Raw genomic sequence first — 24,469 nt, 5'->3', positions numbered from 1 at the left:
AAGCCTGGGAAACTGGCCCAGTTTCAGGGTGGAGAGCACAAGACTCATCCGCTTCTAACACCTCAATGTCAACTGAGGAAACAAAAGAGACCAAAGCAAGGGACATGCCATCTCAGCCAGTAAAGGGTAGAACTAGGCACTTCTCACCTCCCCACCCCAGTTGCTTGCATTTCAGCAGGCAGACTCTGGATTCTACCAGTGATTATGCTGGTCTGCACCCATTAGGGGGCCTGGACCCAACACTGTCTTTTCACACTCATAGGCAAAAGTGCTGGAAGGGGAGGATGGACCCAACTTCCTGACCATGCCCACCACCCCAGAAACCTACCCTTGGTGTTTAGCATCAAGAACAAGGACAAACAATCCACACTGCACTTAGTTTCGCAAATCTGATGAAGGCCCAGTGGGGTATATATTTGGGAAGATGCTCCCGATTTGACCCTAAAGGTTCCTCCTGATGGAGGCCAATTCTCAGGTGCCTGCTCTGTCTGGGGTAAAAGTCCCAGGCTTTGGTGCAGGCTGGGTTACGGGGATAGCCGAGGAGAGACAGGACAGATCCTTGCAGCCTAGGATGGGGCCTGGCCCGGTTCTCGGGCTCATTCTCCACTGTGCCGGGCTTTGCCAGTCATCCGGCGGCGCTGGGTCTTGCTAGTACGAGTGGCACTCGGGGGCTTCTTTGTGGAGTCCTGGGTCTGTCGGGAGTGTTTCCTCTTAACTTTTTTGCGGTTGTGTGCATGCAGCGATGCCGTGAGAGAGGAGATCCTGTCGGAGGGTGAAAGGCTAGTGAGATTAGGGCCTCAGTTAATTCAGGGGAACAGGGCAAAAGTGTTGGGTTGGAGGTGACTGATGGCCCTGCTCATGCAGAAGTCAGGACAAGCCCTGAATACTGGAAGTACCAAGTCCATTCCAAAGGCAGCCTATTCTGACCCCAGAGGGCCTGCCAGCTCCTTAGCTCAGAGAGAAAGACCCTGACCCCAAGGTGAAGGGCACTAGGGTCAGCCATTCTTGGGGGATGGGGGTGAGGGACACTGAGGAGGAACTGAGGACCACCAGACAGGCAGAGCAGAGGGCCACTCTGGGTCCCACACCTGCCCTACACCACTCCCGACAAGCCAGTAGGAAGTGGCTCTACAGACCGGGTCAATGCCAACCATGCAGAGCAGATTCACAGGAAAGGACAGGCCTTGGCTCACCGCTGGGATAACAAGGGGTCTCTGGATTTCCTGGGTAAGGCTTTGGTTGGCTTCTCCATGGATGACACCTCCTCCTCAGTCCCAAGCCTGTCCACCTGCTAAAGAAACATAGGACAAAGACCGTCACAGACAACAATGGATTGGGAGGCCTGGGCAATCATGGCTCTGTTGAGTCAGGGAGCAATCTGCTGCCTCCCAGGCCTGGGCCGAGGCTCAGGGAAGGAAGGCTGTGTATGCCCTGGAGCAGGTATTACCCAGGGGAGAGCTGTGCTTCAGAGTCCTCCATTGCCTCAGCTTCCAGTAGACACTTAACACTCAAAGATGGGAGAACCCTAAAATGGGGACAAGACTTGTCTTTGTATCAGAACTTTCAGAAGACTGAACACACAAAAAAGTAGTGGCTCTGGACTTAAGCACACTACAACCCATGATAGGAAATGTGCTTTACTTTGTAATGGTGTTTATATATAAATTTCTATACAACTCAGACAGACACAACTTTAACTGAAATAAACTTACTGTGATGCTTTCTGATATTTTCAATAATTCTCTTCTATTTATTTTTTACTTTTGAAAAATGTTGGTCACAACTTGCTAATAACTTACAACCCATAGGTTGAAAACTCACTGTCAGTGCACACAGATATACTGTGTTATTTCTGCTTATCATGCAATGTGATTACTGTAAACAACTGTTTTGTTTTGTTTTTTTGTATTTTTCTGAAGCTGGAAATGGGGAGAGACAGTCAGACAGACTCTCGCATGCGACCGACCGGGATCCACCCGGCACGCCCACCAGGGGGTGATGCTCTGCCCCTCCGGGGCGTTGCTCTGTTGCGACCAGAGCCTGGGGCAGAGGCTCCCATCCCCAGCGCCCGGGCCATCTTTGCTCCAATGAAGCCTCGCCATGGGAGGGGAAGAGAGACAGAGAAGAAGGAGAGGGGGAGGGGTGGAGAAGCAGATGGGCGCTTCTCCTGTGTGCCCTGGCCGGGAATCGAACCTGGGACCTCTGCACGCCAGGCCGACGCTCTACCACTGAGCCAACCGGCCAGGGCTTGTAAACAACTGGTTTTTTTTGTTTGTTTGTTTGTTTTTTCATTTTTCTGAAGCTGGTAACAGGGAGAGACAGTCAGACAGACTCCCGCATGCACCCGACCGGGATCCACCCGGCACGCCCACCAGGGGCGAGCTCTGCCCACCAGGGGGCGATGCTCTGCCCATCCTGGGCGTCGCCATGTTGCGACCAGAGCCACTCTAGCGCCTGAGGCAGAGGCCACAGAGCCATCCCCAGTGCCCGGGCCATCTTTGCTCCAATGGAGCCTTGGCTGCGGGAGGGGAAGAGAGAGACAGAGAGGAAAGCGCGGCGGAGGGGTGGAGAAGCAAATGGGCGCTTCTCCTGTGTGCCCTGGCCGGGAATCGAACCCGGGTCCTCCGCACGCTAGGCCGACGCTCTACCGCTGAGCCAACCGGCCAGGGCACAACTGTTTTTTTAAAAAAATTTATTTACAAAAAAAAATTATTCACTGATTTGAGAGAAATATTGATCTGTTGTTCCACTTGGTTGTGCATTCATTGGTTGTTTGTTGTGTGTGCTCTAACTAGGGATCAAACCCACAACCTTAGCATATTGAGGTGATGTTCTAAGCAACTGAGCTACCCTACCAGGGCCCATAAACAGCTATCTTTTTTTTTTTTTGTATTTTTCGGAAGCTGGAAACGGGGAGGCAGTCAGATTCCCGCATGCGCCCGACTGGCATGGGATCCACCGGCATGCCCACCAGGGGGCGATGCTCTGCTCATCTGGGGCCTTGCTCTGTTGTAACCAGAGCCATTCTAGCGCCTGAGGCAGAGGCCATGGAGCCATCCTCAACGCCCGGGCCAACTTTGCTCCAATGGAGCCTTGGCTGCGGGAGGGGAAGAGAGAGACAGAGAGGAAGGAGAGGGGGAGGGGTGGAGAAGCAGATGGGCGCTTCTCCTGTGTGCCTTGGCTGGGAATTGAACCCGGGACTCCTGCACGCCAGGCCGACGCTCTACCACTGAGCCAACCAGCCAGGGCCTAAACAGCTATCTTAATGCTTCTCACGAGTTCACAACTTTTTTTTTTTTTCATTTTAGAGAGGAGAGGGAGAGACAGAGAGAGAGAGAGAGAGGAGAGACAGAGAGAGAGAAGGTGGGGAGGAGCTGGAAGCATCAACTCCCATATGTGCCTTGACCAGGCAAGCCCAGGGTTTTGAACCAGCGACCTCAGCACTTCCAGGTCGACGCTTTATCCCACTGTGCCACCACAGGTCAGGCCGAGTTCACAACTTTTAACCTCACGGCAATCCCACAAGGCTGGTGCTACTATCAGTAAACTCCAGTAAAAGTAGAGGCAAGAGAAGCCCAGCTCCACAGCTGCTCAGCAGTGGAGCTGCCTCTGAAGCCCCAGGGCTCAAGGATTTTGTCCAGGCCCAGAAGGGAAAGAGCTCCTTGCATTGGAGTCTCCATGACATGGACCAGCACTTAGCAACCCCTGACAAGCCAGGCTGCCCCCATGTCCCTTCTTTTTCAGGGCTGGGAGTGACACTCACTTCAGGTGGGGGCAGTCCGAGCAGACGGGCCCCTGAGAGGTCCAGGTTGCTGATGGTGGTCACAGTGACTGTGTGGTTGGGGTGGTCGTACTGAACTGACTCTGTCTTTGCTGTCACCAACTGGTCCAGTTCGTCTGCCTCCTCTGTGCAGGGTGGGCACAGAACCAGGCCTTAGATGCAGGGTATAATTAACCAAGCTCCAGCCCCTCCTAATCCTGGAGTGCAATGGCCCCCTCTACTCTGGAGAGTATCCAGGAAGTCACCAGCTCCAGAGCCTGGCCTGCCAATAAATGTTGTCATCAATACAACTCCTCCTTTTGTGTTCTGGGAAAACCTCAGATCACCTGGCCCCCATCTAGGACAGGCCCAGTGTGACACCAGGAGCTGCTGCTGCCCCTTCCTCTCTACCCTCCATCCCTCCAGGCCTCAGAAACTGGGCTGTCTGCTCAGGATTGATTTACCAAGAGGTTTGGGTCTCCTCCCCATCTCTGACCCACTCACATTTAGAGATACCCAATGACCACCTCTGGCCCCCCGGGACAATATCAAGACCCTACAGCTAAGGAAGTGCAACTCCTACATCCCTACCCTCCCACTCACCAAGGGATAAATAAACCCAGGCCTATTGGCTATTCTTCAGATCAGGCCAACTATAGGACTTACCCAGTGCCTCCTCTCTTTCTGCTAGCATCTTCAAGTATTCCTGGTGGCGCTGAAACCAGAGGGAAGGGAACACAGTAAGTATGATAGCCTTACTTTTTTTTTTTTTTTTTGTATTTTTCTGAAGTGAGAAGCAGGGAGGCAGAGAGACAGACTCCCGCATGCACCCAACTGGGATCCACCCAGCATGTCCACCAGGGGGCAATGCGCTCATCTGGGTCATTGCTCCATTCCAACCGGAGCTGTTCTAGTGCCTGAGGTGGAGGCCATGGAGCCATCCTCAGCGCCCAGGCCAACTTTGCTCCAATGGAGCCTTGGCTGCAGGAGGAGAAGAGAGAGATAAAGGAGAGGGGGAAGAATGGAGAAGTAGATGGGTGCTTTTCCTGTGTGCCCTGGCTGGTAAGCGAACCTGGGATGTCTACATGCCAGACTGATGCTCACCACTGAGCCAACTGGCCAGGGCTTTTTTTTTTTAAGTGAAAGGAGGGGAGACAGTGAGACAGACTCCCACATGTGCCCTGACCTAATCCACTCAGCAACCCCTGTCTGGGGCTGATGCTTGAATCAACTGAGCTATTTTTAGCACCTGAAGGTGACACACTTGGATCAACCAAGCTATCCTCAGAACCTGGGCCAATGCTTGAAATGATTGGGCCACTGGCTGCAGGAGGGGAAGAGGGGGAAGAGGGAAAGGGAGGAGAAGGGGGAGAAGAGGTAGAGGAAGGCGAGGAGGGGAAGAAGAGGGAGAAGGGGGAGAAGAGGGAGATGGAAAGAAACAGATGGTCGCTTCTCTTGTGTGCCCTGACTGAGAATTGAACCTGGAATATCTATACACCAGGCCGATGCTCTATGCACTGGGCCAACCAGCCAGGGCCATATGATAGCCTTTCCTCTCCACTTCAGGCAGGGGCACTGCTTGGCTCCAGGTTGAGTGAGTGAAAGACCAGGAGATTCCTTCCTAAACCTTCCCCAGACATAGGCCCACAGTGTCTCAACCAGTACACACTGCTTCCCAGGCCTGCTCATACCTCCCCTCATCCCTGCAGATACCCATTCAGGCCATCCAAGGTTTCAAGTCAGTACCCTGGGAGTCAGTCTCTGACTCTTCTGCCCTCCCCCCTCTGCACCTCTTCCCGGAGCTTCTTCTGTTCCTGCTTGAGCCGCTGCTTGATTTCCTCTATGGCTGCCTTCTTCCGCTCCACCTTCCGCTTGTGGAAGCCTGTCAGGTACTCCCTACAGGAAAGAGGCAAGGGATAGTCAGGAGATACAAGGAAAGAAAGGCTTGCTCCCAAAGCAGCTAAATTGCACTCACTATGCCAAGCACCATTCCAAAAATTAACATGTGTTAACTCATGTAATCCTCTCTAATCTGTTTTATAGAAGGGGTCACTGAGGCACGGAAAGGCGAGGTTATCTGCCCAAGATCACAGAGTGTGAGGTTATGAAAAAGGGTGATGCTGCCTCTTTCTACTCACTACCCTCAAGGCTCTCAACTTCAAGCAACAGGGCCAGGTGATGGGCATAGGTTGTGGGCCTTTGAACTCAGAACAGGCGGGGCTTAGAGCAGGTGGGGCTTCTTCTATACTGCCAAATTTCATTCCCCAGTGAATTCAGCCCTGTCTCACGGGACTTTCAAGGCAATCCTGACCCAGACCTCTACACTTTCTGCTGGACCAACACTGCATTTCCCCAGGACACACGCCCCCTGGGACCAGCTGTGTCGAGCCTGTGGATGCCCCAGCATTTCGTTCCCTCCGTCCATCTATCTGATCCCCACCACTTCTCAGCTCTGTAGCGTGGACTGCAATGTTTCCATCTATTACCCTCCCCAACACTAGGTTTTTCGTTGACTCACTACCATATGCCAAGGGGGCACACAAACTGTAAGAGTAAATGTCTGATGAGTGAGTAAATGAACTTAAGTTAGGCCACTCATTTCATTCCCTCATCATTTATCAACAACAGCTGAGACCTGACTGGGTAGATCAGTTGGTTAGAGCCTCAGCAATATGCCAAGGTTGCGGGTTCCATCCTGGTCAGGACACATATAAGAATCAATCAATAAGCGCATAAGTGGAAGAACGAATTAGTGTTCCATCGCTTTTCGGCCTTTTGGCTAAAACCAAGTGTAACAAATTGATGTTTCCGTCTCTCTCAAATCAGTAAACAAATTAAAAAAAAAAAGCTGAGAATACAACGTGCAGGGCTACTGGTCTGGGCTAGGGAGGTCGAAGCCATTGCTCCGAGAACCGAACTCCCGGCTCTTCCGTTGCAAACAGAAATTATGTGCGTTGATGCTCCCACAAGAGCCAAGGGAGGGCGGACCGGCGGGAGATTCCATTCCACAGGCTAGGGGCCGAGAGCGGCCGCTCCCATTCTGCGGGAGGGCGTACAGGGGGAGCCCCGGACTACAAGGGGGCGGGGCCGGAAGAATCCTCTGCGTGAGCGACTCGGCCCTGACATAGGCCTTGTCCGCAACACTAGAGCATATGGTCCAGCGTTAGCACTCACCGCCGCTTCTCCTCGTCGAAGCTGAGAACGAGTCGCAGCCGCGGGTTATAGCTATCTCGCTTCTTCTTCTTGTTGCGGGCCATAACTGTGGGCCTGAGCTGTTCGGTTCACGTTCGCCTAAGACACTTCCGGATGTACAGTTTTCGGCCTTCCGGGGCGTCTCACAAAGTTGCTCCTCAGTTCCGCTCACCAGGTCCGGTCTTTTAAAGGGACCGCTCCAGACTCTCCTCACCGCTCCCTGGTCGGTGTTAACAGGTCTTTGCTCGGAGACTCCCAGCCCCATTTCTTGGACAAGTGAGAGCGAGTTCCCAGGTCCCAACACTCAGCACGGTACCTGGCGCACAGTAGCCGTTCAATACGAAGTTATTAACGAATGACCAAAGATTGCTGATCCTACTTGAGATCCTGATCTTAACTTGGTGGTGCTCTCCAACACCACGTTTCTGGAACCAAACTACCTACCTGGATTAGAATCCTGGTATCTAAAAGGAAAAAAAAAAAAAAAAGAGGCTGGACCAATTGTCTTTGCTGTGCCTGAATTGCACTGTTTGTAAAATGGTAATAATTATAGTGATTTTGTAGTGTTATTGTAAGACAGAGGTTTTCAAACATTGGCGTGCACCAGAATCTCCTGGAGGGCTTGTTGGAACCCGGATCGCTTGGCCCCACTCCAGAGTTTCTAGTGAGCAGGCCCACTTTCGAGTCCTAGAATTTGCATTTTTAAAATGTTCTCAGGCCTGACCAGGCGGTAGCGCAGTGGTTAGAGCGTCGGACTGGGATGCGGAAGACCCAGGTTCGAGACCCCGAGGTCACCAGCTTGAGGGCGGACTCTTCTGGCTTGAGCAAAAATAAATAAGTAAATAAATAAATAAAATAATAATAATAAAAAAAAAAGCTCACCAGCTTGAACCCAAGGTCCCTGGCTCAGGGAAGGGGTTACTCGGTCTGCTGAAGGCCCGTGGTCAAGGCACATATGAGAAAGCAATCAATGAACAACTAAGGTGTCGCAACGAAAAACTGATGATTGATGCTTCTCATCTCTCTCCGTTCCTGTCTGTCCCTCTCTATCCCTCTCTCTGACTCTCTGTCCCTGTAAAATAATAATAATAAAAAATTAAAATTAGAACCTAAATATCAAATAAATAAATAAAATGTTCTCAGGTGATGCTGATGCTGCTGGTCCATGGAACAAACTGTAAGAACATGACTGTGGGAAATAAGTGAATTATGAAACATGCAACATATTACATGCCACACGTGTTTGCTACACAAGCTATCTATGCCTCAGTTTCCCCCAAGTATGGAATGGGGGTATAATAATTTATTCTGTACAGAAAATGAGGACCCGAATGTGAAAGCATTTAGTAAAACACCTTTAGGGGAATTTTAGTAACAGATTGCATGCTTGAATCTCCCTGTAAACAGTAATATAAATGAAGCCACTTTAAAATGGAGCCAGAGCGGCCATCATCCAAGAGGAACTGCCTGCCTTATGGGTCAAATCTTTAGAATGTTAAAATGGCAAAATAACCTCTGGACAGGGCTTCAGCAACCTTGTTCCCCCAAAGAACTGTTTGCAAAGACAGCAAGAAATTTTGACTAAAGGGATGATGACTACTGGACTGAAAATTAAAAACACTATTTAGAATTAACATCACTATGTTATGTTATCTGTACCAATAGAAATGCCTTCCTTCTGTTGATGTAATTGTTCCCCTCCCATTCTCATAAATACTACTTGTCTTTGTCTTCTAATCAGAATATTATTTGGGCTTTTGCCTGAAATAATGATCCCTGAATAGTTCTTCTTATTGGTCTCAAATAAATGTTTATTTGTCTCTCACTTTGAAGGTTGGCACAGTGGTAGAGCGTCAGCCTACCACTGAAGGGCTATTTCATTTTTAGGTTAGCACTCCATTCTGAACTCATCTGTGCTGGGTGGTCCTGCAGGGTCAGTGAGTACCTCTGCAGGAAAAGCACAGGAGCCTGCAGGACTCAGGGTTGGCTCCTCCAGTGTGGAGCACTTCCCAGAGGAGGTGACCCCAGTACTGGCTGAGAGTGGGGATACCAGAGGAATAAGAGGCTCTTAGGATGCAACCCTTTCCTTTAATAAGTTACTGGAACCCAGAGCACAAGTAAGCACAGAATTGAGTGCTTGCTGAGTGCTAGGCACATGGAGTAGGGAATGGAACTACAGTATTATTTCAGAGAGGGGAAGTGATTTGTTCAGGGTTACACTGCTACTCTATGGCAAAGCTGAGGCTTGATTCTGGTTCACTGGTCTCATGGCCCAGCATCCTGGGCCACTGGCCAGAGGGATCACTCCCCCAGAATGTAGCAAGGCCCCTTTGAAGGGCAATATGGAGACCCTGAGTTTTGGAAGGAGCCAGGCACACAGTAAATGCATCTCTCCATGAAAGTTGAACCCATTCCATGAGGGTCCTCTCCCAGGGGATTCCATGTTGGTTTTGAGAGCAAGTTATCCTCAAACCCAGGGCACAGTATGGTGCTGCCTGAATGGTGGGGCTTCAGGATAATGAACAACTATCCCTTTGACCCTCCATCCCCTGGGGGTTGTGCCCTGATGTCCACCTTAACATCCTCCCTCTGGGTAGAAGCATTGCCCTGGCTGCAGTGATGTCCTCAAAGATGCCCAACAAGCCTTTTGCAGCTGGGCTGCTTCCTGTGAGTCCCAGGCACTGGGTCTCAGGGCTCCTGCCTGCTGCTTCTCAGGTTCTATCCCCCACCCAGACTCATGATAGATTGGTGCTGCTTCATCCCTACTATACGGGTAAAGAAACAGGCTCAGAGAGGGGAAGTGACTTGACCAAAGACACCAGTTAGGTAAGTGATATACAGAACATGCCCCAACTGTTGTCCTGGATGTGGAGTGGTTCTCCCCTCGGAGCTTCCAGTCTGGTGCAGAGGTGGACTCCATAAGGAGACAGCTGCTTATGCGTAACCTCATGAGGGGAATTGTGCAGTTGGCCTTTGCAGCCCACCCAGCCTGAGCAGCTGGCCCACATGAGGCTCAAAGAGACCTCATCTGCCAAAGCTCCCAATGCAGAGAGAAGCCAACCACCTCCGGCAGGTGCTTTTGCTTCAAATTCTTCCTGGGGAGTTTCAGGTCCCTTTACCTCAGGAAAGGAGATGAGGGACTAGCAATCTCACCAAGATTCCAAAAGCTTGAGGCCCTGGCCGGTTGGCACAGTGGTAGAGCGCCAGCCTGGCATGTGGAAGTCCTAGGTTCGATTCTGGGCCAGGGCACACAGGAGAAGCGCCCATCTGCTTCTCCACCCCTCCCCCTCTCTTTCCTCTCTATCTCTTTCTTCCCCTCCTGCAGCCAAGGCTCCATTGGAGCAAAGTTGACCTGGGCGCTGAGGATGGCTCCATGGCCTCTGCCTCAGGCGCTAGAATGGCTCTGGCGGCAATGGAGTAATGCCCCTCGCTGTCTTCTCCCCAGATGGGCAGAGCATCGCCCCCTGGTGGGCATGCCAGGTGGATCCTAGTTGGGCACATGTGGGAGTCTGTCTGGCTGCCTCCCCACTTCTAACTTTGTGGGGGGGGGGATGGGGGGAGCTTGAGAGCCCTTTACTGCAGCTCATGATCTAAAACACCTACCACTTGTCTTGGCCAGATAGCTTGGTTGGTTGAAGCATCATCCCAATACAATGTGCAAAGGTTGTGGGTTCGATCCTTGGTTTCTGTCTTTCACTCTATCTCCCCTCCTCTCTCTCTAAAATCAACAAATAAAATTTAAAAATAAAATACCCACCACTCTTTTTGGCATTATTTTGGAAATTTTTATGTTTCTTTTTTTTTTTTTTTTTTTTTTTAGAAATGCAGGCAGGCAGATAGGTGATGTTATGATTTTTTTTAAAGTTTATTTTATTGATTTTGGAGAGGAGAGAGAGAGAGAGACAGGAACATTGATCTGTTCCTGTATGTGCCCTGACCAGGGATCAAACCGACAACCTCTGTGCTTCAGCATTGATGCTCCAACCAACCGAGCTATCCAGTCAGGGCAATTTTTATGTTTCTTGCCAGGCACAGCAAGAGATAGCACATTCTCTAAATAGAAAAGGTGATGAAGATGAAGAGCAACAGGAATTTTGCTATTTACTTAGCTCCTTACACAATTATTTCTTTTGAGGTATGAGTCCCATTTTACTGAGGCTCAGAAAGGTGCAGTCACTTGCCCAAGGTCATATGGGCAAGAAGAGCGAGTGCTGAGGGTGGAGCCCAGATGGTCTAAGGGCGTAGCACCATTTAATTTTTCCAAGCCCAATTTCATAGGCTCTTGATACACAGCGAGTCTTAAAAGGGGTGAAAGAAACCAACATTTACAGAGCCCTTATTATGTGCCACGTACCATGCATTCCTCTACTTTGTCTTAGCTAACCCTTATAACAATTCTACAGGGTAAGTATCAATTTAGTATTAATGCAATTTGATAAATGAGGAAACTGAGGTTCAGAGACATTCAGTAACTGGTCTGAGAGCAACACTGAAGGAGCTGAGGTTTGAACACAAATCTGATTCCAAGCCCAGTTTCCTTCCTCCAAACACAGTGGTCTCTCTTATCTTTCCCGGGGCTTTCATCTGGCTCCCAGTAGTCCTAGTTCTGGTGTATTATGGGTGTTCAGCCAGTTTAGGGAGAATCAATGTGGATGAACCCAGAGGACCAGAGAAAAGCAGTTGAAGCGACTTTTTCCAATGTCCGGCAGAGGGCGCCCATCCACAGCCAGATTTCCAAAGCTGTTTCTGGGTGGCCATGTGGGAGACTCAGGAGAGCCTGGAGACTAGGTGTGGCTCATAGGCACCCCAGCACGTGCACTCCATCCTCCTTGGCCCACTTATATAAATGTGCTCCTAGGGGACCCACTGAAGTGATAATCTTCCACCTGAAAGGGCCCAGGTGTGAATAACTCCCATTTTATAGATGAGGAAATGAAGGCTGAGGACAGAAGAGAGCTAGCTGCCCAGGGCCTCCTGGCTGCCACTGGCTGTCCTGGAGAGTGAGATTTGCCAAGCTTCTATCCCAAGGCCCAGCTGGGCCTGGTTCAGACCAGAGCATCATGTAGTTCTAGCTCATGAAAACAAATGAGGAGCTCCATTTACTCCTCTCGCTGTGCTACCCCAGGTATCGTGGCATGAATCAGTCTGTCTTCACCAATCTCCCTCTGGTTTCATTTCTTCAACATCTTCTGAACACCTACTGTGTGCTGGGGCCCAGTAGGTTGAGAGCTGTTTGAGGGCAGTGACTAGATCTTATTTCTTTTTTTTTTTTTTTTAAAGTAATTTTTTTTATTTATTCATTTTAGAGAGGAGAGAGAGAGAGAGAGAGAGAGAGAGAGAGAGAGAGAAGGGGGGGAGGAGCTGGAAGCATCAACTCCCATATGTGCCTTGACCAGGCAAGCCCAGGGTTTTGAACCGGCGACCTCAGCATTTCCAGGTCAACGCTTAATCCACTGCGCCACCACAGGTCAGGCCTAGATCTTATTTCTAGTCACCAAGTCCCCTGCTGTATACTGAGCTCTCTTCTTGGCCCAGGGGACTCAGAAAGATGTCACTGGCACTCAGCAAGTATGCATTAAGGAAGTGAATAGAAGTGAAGGAAGGGGCAGAGCCTGAGGGAGTTGGTGGAACCCACCCTCAAAAAACCCACACACAGCCCTGGCCGGTTGGCTCAGCGGTAGAGCGTCGGCCTGGCAGGCGGGGGACCCGGGTTCGATTCCCGGCCAGGGCACATAGGAGAAGCGCCCATTTGCTTCTCCCTCCCCCACCCCCTCATTCCTCTCTGTCTCTCTCTTCCCCTCCCGCAGCCAAGGCTCCATTGGAGCAAAGATGGCCGGGGCGCTGGGGATGGCTCCTTGGCCTCTGCCCCAGGCGCTAGAGTGGCTCTGGTCACGGCAGAGCGACCCCCCTGGTGGGCAGAGCGTCGCCCCCTGGTGGGCGTGCTGGGTGGATCCCGGTCGGGCGCATGCGGGAGTCTGTCTGACTGTCTCTCCCCGTTTCCAGCTTCAGAAAAATACAAAAAAAACCCACAAAAACCCACACACATATACATATAGTAAATGTTCAATAAATGTGTTTATGGATACTAAAAAAAACAAAAAACAAAAAAAAACCCCACACAGCCTGACCAGGCAGTGGCGCAGTGGATGGAGCGTCGGACTGAGATGCGGAAGGACCCAGGTTCGAGACCCCAAGGTCACCAGCTTGAGCGTGGGTTCATCTGGTTTGAGCAAAAGCTCACCAGCTTGGACCCAAGGTTGCTGGCTCCAGCAAGGGTTACTTGGTCTGCTGATACTTGGTCTGCTGAAGGCCCGCGGTCAAGGCACATATGAGAAAGCAATCAATGAACAACTAAGGTGTAGCAATGCGCAATGAAAAACTAATGATTGATGCTTCTCATCTCTCCGTTCCTGTCTGTCTGTCCCTGTCTGTCCTTCTCTCTGACTCTCTGTCGCTGTAAAAAACAAACAAACAAACAAAAAAACCCACACACACAAATGAGGCTGGTGCAGGGGAACAGAGGCAGCTGCCTTTATTAGGGGCTATGCGCTGGCTGGCTTCACTCAAAGGTCATACCCTTGATCTTGAAGTCACCTTCTACCGCCAGGTAATCGACGGCCTCCAGGTTGAGACGGTTGGGGAACTTGAATGTGTAGTCATCTGGCAGCTTGATGGTCAAGTCTGCCTGGTCGAGGGAAATGCACACCTTGGGAGCAGAGAAGGCCAGTGAGCAGTGTTCCCCCAAGTGAGTCCCACCCAGCCACAGGCCAAGGACCCTCCAGAGCCCTTTCCTCCTAATAGCCTTGACAGCCCTACTACATGGGTAAGGCCCCTGAGCTTGGGAGAGGGGGATGGCACGGCAGGTGAGGGAGAGGGAGGGGAGAAGGGCAATGTGGGACCACTGTCTCTAGCCCAGAAACTCGGCTTCACCCCAGCCTGCCCCAGCCCCCTGCCTCACTCCCCAACCCACCTCCGTGACAGTTCCAGGTTGGAAGGGGAAGTCAGACTCCCGCTGCTCAGTCCCCCAGGTCCCATCATTCTTGCTGTTACACACAATGGTGTTGATGTCCCCATATACATTGAAGCGAGGATTGAAGTGCAGGCCCACATTGTTCCCATCTTTGCCCAGGTTCAGCACAAAGCTAGGGGGTAACAGGTGGGAGAGATTGAGGCCTCCATGGCCATAACCAGTTTCTATTATTCAGTGCACCATGAATGCATCTAGCTCGGAGAATTTATTGAGCGAGGAGGCAAGAAACATAATTCTAGCTCTTGGCCTTGCCACTTCCTTGCTGTGTGTCCTTGAACAAGCCCCTGCCCCTCTCTGGGTCTCGGTGTCCTCATCTGTACAATGGGGGCTGCATAAGAAGGATCTCTCTGGGTCTTGCCGTGCTGACAACCAAGACTCTCACAGACAATAGTTTGTATTCCTGCCCCTTTGGTCAAGGTTGGAGACTCCCTCCAGGTGGTCTCTGGGAGTGCAAGTGTCCTATCTGCCTTGTTTATCTTTGTTCCCCTGGTGCCTACCAGGATGCATGACATGCAATAGGTACTCAATAAGTGGAAGTAACAGCAATCCTTGCCCCTGAATTCATTTTGGTAGGAATGAAATGAATAATGCATGGGAGGTGTGCAGCTCTTTGGTAATGTCAACTGATCATCTCCTCCTCAGTGAGAGATCCAACATCACACTCTCCACACAACCACCATTCCCCTTGTTTTGGTTTATGAGTAACAAACTGGGGTTTAATGTGGGTTGGTTGACTAGTTGAAGGTCACATAGCTGCTGAGAAGATAGAGCAACTAATTAAATGATGAGTGGAGGAAGGACTGAAGGAATGAAAGGTTGAGTGAAGAACGCAGGAAAGGGGAAGCTCAGGGGAAAAAAGAGCATTGCTGTGACACTCCTCTCATTACTTCTCCCCACCCCTTCTTGCAGCCTCAGGTCCCGCCCAGAGCCAGGAGGTGGGAGCAAGCCTTGGAGGCGATGGGGCTGCAGCTGGTTTAGATTAAATAGACTCTAGCAGGAGAGGAGGGGGCGACAATGGTAGGGGCATCCAGATTCCGCAGGGGAAGTGACTCATCCGGAAAACAGCAGCTGGGGCCGCGGGAGGGGGAGGGAGAAGTGGGGGCTTCCCGTCCATGCCCCTACCTGACCTCAGTCACTGAGGCTAGCCAGGCTCACCTCTTGGCGTCAGGTGCCACCTCACCCCGCACTCGGAGGCAATCCCCAGGTTTGAGATTCAGGTTGTTGGCGACCAGACCCTGTGTAGACAAGACCTCACCCAGGTTAGTGGATCTAGTGCTGTGGGGATGGGGGTGGGCTCACACTGGCCAACTGGAAGCCGGAGGAGGAAGAGCACTGGTGCAAATTCCAGCCTTTCTTTCTCAGTGTGGTCCTAGGCAAGTCCCTACACCCAACCGCGTCAGTTTACTATCTGCATCACGACTGAGGTTCTAGAAGCCAAGATCTAGAAGTTTTTGTGGTTCAGCTTGGAGATTTCTGTTTCAGGGTGCCCAACTGCCTAAAGTAATAGATGGAGACAGACTCCTTGTGAGTGAGGGAGTTGGTGGCAAAGAAAGGTGAATGGAAGGGTCTGCCCCTCTGCTGGAGAGGAAGGCGCCTGGGGCTGAGAGATCTTCCACTTTCCCCTTCAAATCTCTCTGCAGAGATGGGCAGGGGCTGGAGGAGAGCCCACAGAGCAGGGCCAGGCCCTTCTACAAAACGGAGAGGGGCCTTGGCCAGAGTCTGCAGCCTGGCTGGCTGGGGGTTAATAAGATTGAAAGCACAGCTTAACTGCTAGTGAGTGATTCCTTCTGCCAGAAACTTGAACCCTTTCCCTTGGGGCCTGAGGAAAATCCTGCCTTCTCTCTCTCTCTTAGCACCATCCCCTCCAGCTTTGGGGAGGGAATGGTGAGGAATTCTCCCAGCCCCCACCTCCACTCACTAACCCAGGCAGGCCCCCTCCTAGGCAGCCTGTCTCAGATCCTGGCAACTTTTCAGAGCTCTCTAGAGCAGAGGGTGACTGCCTTGGCCCTGTGACTGGGGACAGCTGCAGGGGGGAGGGGACAGGAGGCTCTTTAGGGTGGACGAGGGGGAGGGGACAGTGGCCTAGATGTCATCAAAGCGCGCCCCCCCCCGTGGCCACACCCTTTCCACTACTGCTCAGAGAGCTGCAGATCCTCAGACCTTCGAAGAAATAACTGTGCTGTCAGACGATAGAGGAATCCAGAAAATTCTCAAGCCTGAGAAAGCCTTGCAGACGATGGTGCCCACCCTTATCTTAGAGATGTGGCTACTAAGACCCAGAAAAGAGAAGATATTTGCTCAAAGCCACGCTGTCGGGACCAGAACCCAGATGCGCATTTGCCCCCACGCCTCCCAGCTGTCTGCCCCCATGCCATCCTGAGCCTTGGGTCAGGGCCCCCACACTCACAGAAGCCATGACTGAGGACAGGAGGATGGTCCTGGGGATTGTGGCAGCAGTTGTCTGAAGACTCCACCCGAGAGATGGGCCCTCCACCTCTCCCACCCTTTTATCTGGACCAGACCTCGGTGAGTCCCGCCCCCTGGAAGCTCAGCCAATTGTAAGTCAGGACAATGATAGGGGCCTCTGGAGGAGGAGTCAATGGAATTTTGAAGCCAGTTCTGGAGCAGAGCTAACCAATCAGAGTGGTGACCACCCTCCATTTCTTCTCAGCCACACCCTCAGGACCCAGGCTCCACTTCTCATTCTCCATCCCTTCCCACACCCCTCAAAGGAAAAAAAAAAAAAAAACAACCAAAAAACTGCTGTGGCAGGGATTGGGGGAAGCCAATGGAAAATAGTTTGAGGATGAGTTAGGTCCAGGAGTTGGCGGGAAGGAGCTCAGGGCCAGCAGGCCGAGAGCTCAGGGGCTACCTAGGGAAGACCTAGGGCGGGGTGGGGGGCGGGGGGTGCAGGGTCCTTCAGGGAATTAGAGCTAAGTTTCCGGAGGCTGCACCATGGCAGTGCCAGGGTGTGACTCCCTTTGTGGGCCCCGTGCAGAGGTCCCGGGACACATCAACCACAGGCCCTGGCCCCACCCTGGCCTCTCCCGGAAGCAGAGATTGTGGCTGCTGCAGTGCGTGCTTCTCACTAACGCTAAAGAAAGGCTGGGCCAGGTGCCAAGTCTGAGGCTACAGCCAGAGATCAGGGCTTAGGCCTCTGCTGTCCTGGGGCCTGCTGGGGATCCTCCAAGAGCCCCTGCTTGACAGTCTTTGATCTGTCTGAGAGGGTGAGATCTGGGAGGCAGCCCAGGATTAGCCAGGCCATGATGGGTTAAGGTTCCTGCTCTGTGCACCCCTGTCCACTCTCCTCAGTCTCTTCCTCTGAGGTCAGGGACAGCCTTATCCTTCCCATCTGTTTAGCAGATATTTTACTGAACACCTATTATGTGCCTGGCCCTGAGCTGGTCTGAGAGAATTCAAGGATGGAACTCTCCCAGTGTAATAAGGTACCAAAGAACTGTAAAACTTAGTATTGGCAACGCCATTTTTAAGAGGAAAAGTCAGGCTTCTTGCCCCATCCTTTCTTTAGAGAATGGAGAGAGAAGGATGTGGGAGTTTCCTGGCTTACAAGGACGACTGGGTCATTTAGTTTAACTATAGTTCTCTGAAAGAATAAAGGTTATCTGAAGAACTTCCTTTCCCTTTCAATAAGAGACAATATTTACATATCCTACACTGATTTTAACTCATCCTCCCTTCCTGGAATCCTGAAAGTAACATATACCTCTAGACAAAGGAGGGGAGATAGCCACTAAAAGATTTGTGAATGTCTTTGATATGTAGAGCAACATCACTATTATGTTACCTTGTAAGTATTAATGTTTTTTATAGAGTCAAATGTTATAAGCTTGTTAATGATTGATTATTGTGTCATGTTCCCCTTCATTTTCCCCCCAACCTGTATGTGATCAAGTGTATATAACTAGCCTCAGTGCTATATTTGAGGCTACATGATTTGGGTCAGCTATACCCTGTGTGAGTCATATGCAGCTGGCTTATTAATAAATCTCCTCCTAAAAATTCTTCTGTATTCTGCCTTAGTGTCTCTACATGACCCGTGGAATTAAGGTATGCTACTTTACAACACCAGTCCCTGCTCTCAAGTAGCCTACTGTTAGGGTGGAATCTGGCCATGAACCTATGAAGGAATAGCATAATGTTGGCTCTAGGGGAAGCCATGACCAAGTGCCATGGTGGGGTGGAGACTGTCCGAATGTGAAGGTGGGTCTTGAAGGATAGGTGAAGTAGGAAGGCTGGCATTCCAGCCTGGGCAGAGGCTCTGAAATGAGAAAGCACAGATCTGGGGCTCAGTGAGCTTCTGGCCATGGCTGGAGGTTAGGGGTATGTTGAGACATGAGGCTGGGAGAACAACAGTACTCGGATCATGAAAGGCCTCACTGAGGGACTTGGTCATTGTTTTATCTGAGGGTTCTGGGGAGCCACTGAGGTTATAGAAAAGGTGAGTACTGAGGCCAGATTTGGGTTTCGGTACACTGTTACTGGAAAGAGGACCTGGCCGTTTGGGTCTGTTCAGAGCCAGCTGGTAGTGTGTGGGTTCTTGACTTCGTGCATGAAAAATTTCATGACACGAGTCCAGGATATTTTGAGAGTAAGTTTATTAAAGATGGGGACAGTGACACAAGGAAGGGCCTGGAATAGAAGAAACAATGGGAGAGAGTTTAGGTAGGGCTGCTTTGGCTGTCTAGAAACCTTATGGGAAAAAAGTGAGCCTACACTGGGAAGTCAGAGAAAAGGAGGACTCTGAGACAGGTTCAAGGGGTTATCCCTGCATGAGCTGCCGCTGCCCACTGCTCCCCTGGTTAAATGTCTCGTGAGGCCCCTTATTTATTTCTCTGAAGTTGGAAACGGGGAGGCAGTCAGACAGACTCCTGCATGCGCCTGACAGGGATCTACCCAGCATGCCCACCAGGGGGCAATGCTCTGCCCATCTGGGGCTTCGCTCTGTTGCAACCAGAGCCATTCAAGCGCCTGAGGCAGAGGCCATAGAGCCATCCTCAGCGCCCGGGCCAACTCTGCTCCAATGGAGCCTTGGCTGTGGGAGGGGAAGAGAGAGACAGAGAGGAAGGAGAGGGGGAGGGGTGGAGAAGCAGATGGGCACTTCTCCTGTGTGCCCTGGCCGGGAATCGAATCCAGGACTCCTGCACGCCAGGCCGACGCTCTACCACTGAGCCAACCGGCCAAGGCCGGGGCCCCTTTAAGTTTAGGAGATACATACCTGTGGGGTAAGAAGAGGAGGAAGGGAGAAGGGAAAGGCATGAGTGTTCTGGGTCCTTTGTTTTGAGGGTTTTCAAAGACTGGGAATTTAGGGGAAGAGTCTTCATCAGCTTTTCTAGTGTGCCCTTTCAGGATTGTGGTCTCTACTGATTGGTCAGTTGAGGCTAGATGTTATGTCTAGGGAAGTGACCTTTAGTATCTGGCTGCAAATTTCTTGGTCAGTTTGTTCAGCTGTTTCAGTTTCTCCGTTCTATTTGTCAGGTGATTTTCCTAGTTTCTTACTATCCTGCCTCAAGGTCACTGAAGCAACAGAGTTGGAGGGGTAGGTTGGAGGGGTGCTCGCCTCACACCCAAGGTGGAGGGAGAGGTGTGGCACTGAGCATGGTGGGAGGCTCACTAGAGAAGTTATCAATGGGACCTCCATCTCTGCATCACTATTCTCCTTCTGAAATTGCCAGCATCAAAGAGGAAAGATGATGTGGACCAGCTAACGTAATCCCAATACATTCAATTTAAAAAAGGAAAGAAAAGAAAAAAATTGTAGACCAGGAGTGACTCACATCAGGAGGTCAGGCCAGCAGCCACCCTGCCCTCCACTGCTCCCCCAGTCCAACTCCCACTGGCCAGCACCCCATAGGCGACCTTCCTCCAGAGGACTGATGCCCCTTCCGGCACAAGAGGACCACAAGGGGACCAGGGAGAATATGGCATGGCAAGGCAGGCCCAGAGAAGAGCCTGGGCCACAGCCATTGTGAGCCCCTCCCACCTCCTCCCAGACCCAGCCCCCTGCTCAGAAATCAACCACAGCAGCTTCATTTTTTCCTCTAAGGCCTTCCCCAAACCTCAGCCTAGGGAGGGGAGGGTGGGGCCTGGCTCCACTGCCTTTCCTCTGTGCTTCCCCTCCATGGGCCACAGGCACCCTCTCTGCCTGATCAAGGAATTGGGCACTTCAGGAGGAGTCCTAGACCAAGGACAGAGATGCTTCGGGCACAGTTCTTGCCCAACTGCCATCAGGCGAGCCTGGCCTGCTGTTCCAGTCCAGTAATTAGGCCCTCAGGGCCCTGAGAGCTGCTTCTTCTTTCTTCCCCCAACCTGGAAGATGTGCCCAGCACCAGGAAGAGTTTGTTGTTGGACAAAAGGCTGCTTTACTCCTCAGCAACTGGCCAGTGAGGGCTGGTAGAGAGATGTTGAGGCGTGGGAAGGAGACCCCCTGGAAAGGCCCCTTTGGGAGTCTGGAGACTTGGATGTTGGTCCTAACCTTGCCATACCCTCTCCAAGGCATTCTCGCAAGTCCCTTCTCCCTGCTTGCCTTAGTCTCCCCATCTGTATATTGGGGAGGTGAGCCCCTGCTCTCCTGTACAAGGTTAGTACAGGGGGGAGTTCTGGTCTAAATAGATGATTGTTTTTTCATAGTCTCAGCCTCTTCCCAGGCTGTTTACCTTCCAGGAGCCAATACCTCTGGAAGGTCCCTCAACCCCCACCTTACCCCCACCAGTCCCCTCCTGCCTAGGCTGCAGTGTCAAGTCTCTCTAGATTCCAGTGTCCCTTATAACAGGGACTGTGGTTTTTCTGGAGGGAAGGACAGGGACAGGGTGCATTGCGTGGTGGCGCCCACTTATCTGCCAGGCCCTGTGCCCGGCGCCTTGCTTTCAGACATTATCTCATTTCATCTTCTCCTCACCTTTTCTTGTCTGCCAACTGCACTGAACCACACTGAGGAGCAGCTTGGGGCCCTGGAACGCAGCTGAAGTTAAAATCAGGAGATGAAAGGCAAGTCCTGGTTTGGGGACTGTCTGGTTGTGACTGTAGCCAAGCCCTTGACCTCTGTGAACCTGGTTCCAGGCCTAGAAAGTGGGAACATTAGCCAGTCACCAGCTGGTTGGAGGATTACAGGAGTAATGTGTGAGGGGCTCAACATTAGTTCTCTCTCCATCACCTCCCCAGGTAAAAGCCCTTCCCCCAGGGCCTCTCCTGCTCCTCACCATTCTGCAGTGGAGGCAGCCATCTGTCTGGAATTCCTCCATCCTACAGACCTGTCCTGTAGGCTGGACCTTGGCTGCTGCATGCGAGATGAGCTCAGCTTGCTCTGACAGGGACCCAGAGCAGGGCAGACCTCCCCAGCCTGCCCTGCCCCTGTGAAAGCTGGGCCTCCTCTGGCTTGGCTCACAGTGGTGGAGAGGGCTGCTGGGATCACTGAAACACCGTCCACACCCTCTACCAACCTGGTGGGCCCAGTGGGGAGTGTTTCGGACCGAATGCGAGTAATTATTGATCGGAGCTCAAATTGATTATAAATTTAAAGAGCCCTTATTAGCTGGGCGGCAACTGCTAGCTGAGAATCCACACAGAAAAACAGCTAACAGCCCCAAACCTAAGGGGAGAGGATATTTAAGGGGATAAACCACGAAGTCATAGCTATTGCAACCTGTTTGCACAACATTCTTGACATTTTGGCAGAAAGCATTCTTTGTCTTAAAGCTGATTACAGTTCTCCCTGTAATTTCTGCAAGGCTAAAGCATAAAATCACATCCTGCTTCTGTAGGCAAGATTTAAGTCAAGATATCTAACTAGTTGGGCTTGTAAAAATTTTTCACTCTAAGCTAATGCCACAGGCAAGCTCCGTTTAATGCTTAACTTCCTTGTACAGACTATTGGGGACTTTCTAATCTAAGCAGCTACCAAAAGCAAGTTTAAAGTTCCTCTTTATGTCCAACTCTCTATACACAATACTGAGGTCCCATACACAACACTAGGCCCCTATCACATTCCCCACTGGTTTTATGTCATGGGTCAAATCCTTGACTCATTTTAATGAGGTGCATGAGGCAGTTGAGTAGGCAGGGGCCTAAAATTAAAGCTAGGATTAGTGATCTGCAGATCCTGTAAGTAGGAACATCAGCCTATAACATGCAACAGAAAGGGTGATGCCTTCTGTTCATATTTAACAGGTAGATTTGATGTTTTCATTAACAGTAATACAGTCTACTGAAGAAACAAATGCTACTGATTAATTTCTTACAACCTGTACAAACCTTCTGCAACTTGCACAAACACTTAATTTTTATAAACTTTCTTTTTTTAAAAATAAAGTCATTTTATTTATTTATTTTTTTGAGACAGAGACAGAGAGAGAGTCAGAGAGAGGGATAGATAGGGACAGACAGACAGGAACGGAGAGAGATGAGAAGCATCAATCATCAGTTTTTCGTTGCGACACCTTAGTTATTCATTGATTGCTTTCTCATATGTGCCTTGACCATGTGTCTTTAGCAGATCGAGTAACCCCTTGCTCGAGCCAGCAACCTTGGGTCCAAGCTGGTGAGCCTTTTTTTTTTTTTGCTCAAGCCAGATGAGCCTGCGCTCAAGCTGGCGACCTCAGGGTCTCAAACCTGGGTCCTTCCACATCCCAGTCCGACACTCTATCCACTGCGCCACTGCCTGGTCAGGCTTCCTTTTTCTTTCAAAAGTATTTCTATACCTTATACCTTTTATTATCAAAACTGTATAATTAAGCCCTGGTCGGTTGGCTCAGTGGTAGAGCGTCGGCCTGGCGTGCAGAAGTCCTGGGTTCGATTCCCGGCCAGGGCACACAGGAGAAGCACCCATCTGCTTCTCCATCCCTCCCCCTCTCCTTCTTCTCTGTCTCTCTCTTCCCCTACCGCAGCCAAGGCTCCATTGGAGCAAAGATGACCCGGGCACTGGGGATGGCTCCGTGGCCTCTGTCTCAGGCGCTAGAATGGCTCTGGTCGCAACAGAGCAACGCCCCAGCTGGGCAGAGCATCGCCCCCTGGTGGGTGTGCTGGGTGAATCCCGGTCGGGCACATGCGGGAGTCTGTCTGACTGCCTCCCCGTTTCCAGCTTCCAAAAAATGCAAAAAAACCCAAAAAACCAAAAAACAAAAAAACCTGTACAATTATTTTCTAGTCAGAACTCCTTTTTTTTTTTTTTTTTTTTTTTTTAGAGACAGAGGTAGAGTCAGAGAGAGGGATAGTTAGGGACAGACAGACAGGAATGGAGAGAGATGAGAAGCATCAATCATTAGTTTTTTGTTGCGACACCTCAGTTGTTTATTGATTGCTTTCTCATATGTGCCTTGACCATGGGGCTACAGCAGACTGAGTAACCCCTTGCTCGAGCCAGCGACCTTGGGTCCAAGCTGGTGAACTTTGCTCAAACCAGATGAGCCCGTGCTCAAGCTGGCGACCTCGGGGTCTCGAACCTGGGTCCTCCGCATCCCAGTCCAACACTCTATCCACTGCGCCACTGCCTGGTCAGGCTCTAGTCAGAACTCTTAATTTAAAAAATCTTAACCTTAAGTGACAACCAAGCTGGCAATAAGTAATTTTCCTTTAAAGTACAGCGTGTCTTAGAATGGCCTGGATGCAACAGAGCGACACCCCAGAGGGGCAAAACATCGCCCCCTGGTGGGCATGCCGGGTGGATCCTGGTCAGGTGCATGCGGGAGTCTGTCTGACCGCCTCCCCGTTTCCAGCTTCAGAAAAATGAAAACAAAAACAAATAAACAAACTAAAGTACAGCGTGTCTGTAAAGTTATGGTGCACTTTTGACTGGTCACAGGAAAGCAACAAAAGACGATAGAAATGTGAAATCTGCACCAAATAAAAGGAAAACCCTCCCAGTTTCTGTAGGATGATGTGGCAGCATATGCACATGCGCAGATGATAACGTAACACCGTGTATACAGTGAAGCAGCCCATGGCCATGCCAGTCGATATGTGGATGGTACAGAGGAAAGTTCAGTGTGTTCTGTGGCTCGCTAAATTCGAATTTGTGACCAAAGTGCAACATGAATATCGGCGCATTTATAACGGAGCACCACCACAGAGGAATAACATTACTCGGTGGGATAAGCAGTTGAAGGAAACCAGCAGTTTGGTTGAGAAACCCTGTTCTGGTAGGCCATCAGTCAGTGACGAGTCTGTAGGCTATATGGGATAGCTACCTAAGGAGCCCTAAAAAATCTGTGCATGAGCCCACATAGAACTGCACTGAGTAGGTATGAAACTGAGAGAGTTTTCCTTTTATTTGGTGTAGATTTCACATTTCTATCATCTTTTGTTGCTTTCCTGTGACCGGTCAAAAGTGCACCATGACTTTACGGACACACTGTATACTTCCTTTTGGAGGTGTCCTCCCTCTAAATATAGCTAGTATTTATAGGTTAAGTATAAGCACATATATATTTTTCATTTACTTTGTAGCTTCCCTTCTATCGAAGGGACTTACATCT

At 50.7% G+C, this 24,469-nt stretch overlaps 2 protein-coding genes across 3 annotated transcripts; both read right to left on the bottom strand.

Moving 5' to 3' along the window:
• Window positions 1-388: 388 nt before the first annotated feature.
• NOL12 (nucleolar protein 12) lies at window positions 389-7,082 on the bottom strand. Of its 2 annotated transcripts, none has more exons than XM_066358359.1 (6): window positions 6,935-7,082; window positions 5,551-5,656; window positions 4,427-4,475; window positions 3,764-3,933; window positions 1,194-1,291; window positions 389-762 (listed from the first exon to the last, which is right to left on the bottom strand). In XM_066358359.1, the coding sequence occupies exons 1-6, from the start codon at window positions 7,015-7,017 to the stop codon at window positions 597-599; spliced, it is 672 nt and encodes a 223-aa protein (XP_066214456.1). In that variant the 5' UTR covers window positions 7,018-7,082; the 3' UTR covers window positions 389-596. The 2 variants fall into 2 exon arrangements, with proteins under 2 accessions (XP_066214456.1, XP_066214457.1); XM_066358360.1 differs by having other exon boundaries at window positions 3,764-3,906.
• A 6,372-nt stretch (window positions 7,083-13,454) lies between these two features.
• Window positions 13,455-16,526, bottom strand: LGALS1 (galectin 1). The gene is made up of 4 exons (XM_066361254.1): window positions 16,390-16,526; window positions 15,138-15,217; window positions 13,923-14,094; window positions 13,455-13,658 (listed from the first exon to the last, which is right to left on the bottom strand). Exons 1-4 carry the CDS (start codon window positions 16,396-16,398, stop codon window positions 13,512-13,514), a joined length of 408 nt encoding a protein of 135 aa, XP_066217351.1. The 5' UTR covers window positions 16,399-16,526; the 3' UTR covers window positions 13,455-13,511.
• Between the last annotated feature and the right edge of the window lie 7,943 nt (window positions 16,527-24,469).

The sequence above is a fragment of the Saccopteryx leptura genome, chromosome 1 (assembly GCF_036850995.1).
Source record: "Saccopteryx leptura isolate mSacLep1 chromosome 1, mSacLep1_pri_phased_curated, whole genome shotgun sequence".
Classification (NCBI taxonomy): domain Eukaryota; kingdom Metazoa; phylum Chordata; class Mammalia; order Chiroptera; family Emballonuridae; genus Saccopteryx; species Saccopteryx leptura.
This window is presented reverse-complemented; position numbering and strand designations above follow the sequence as displayed.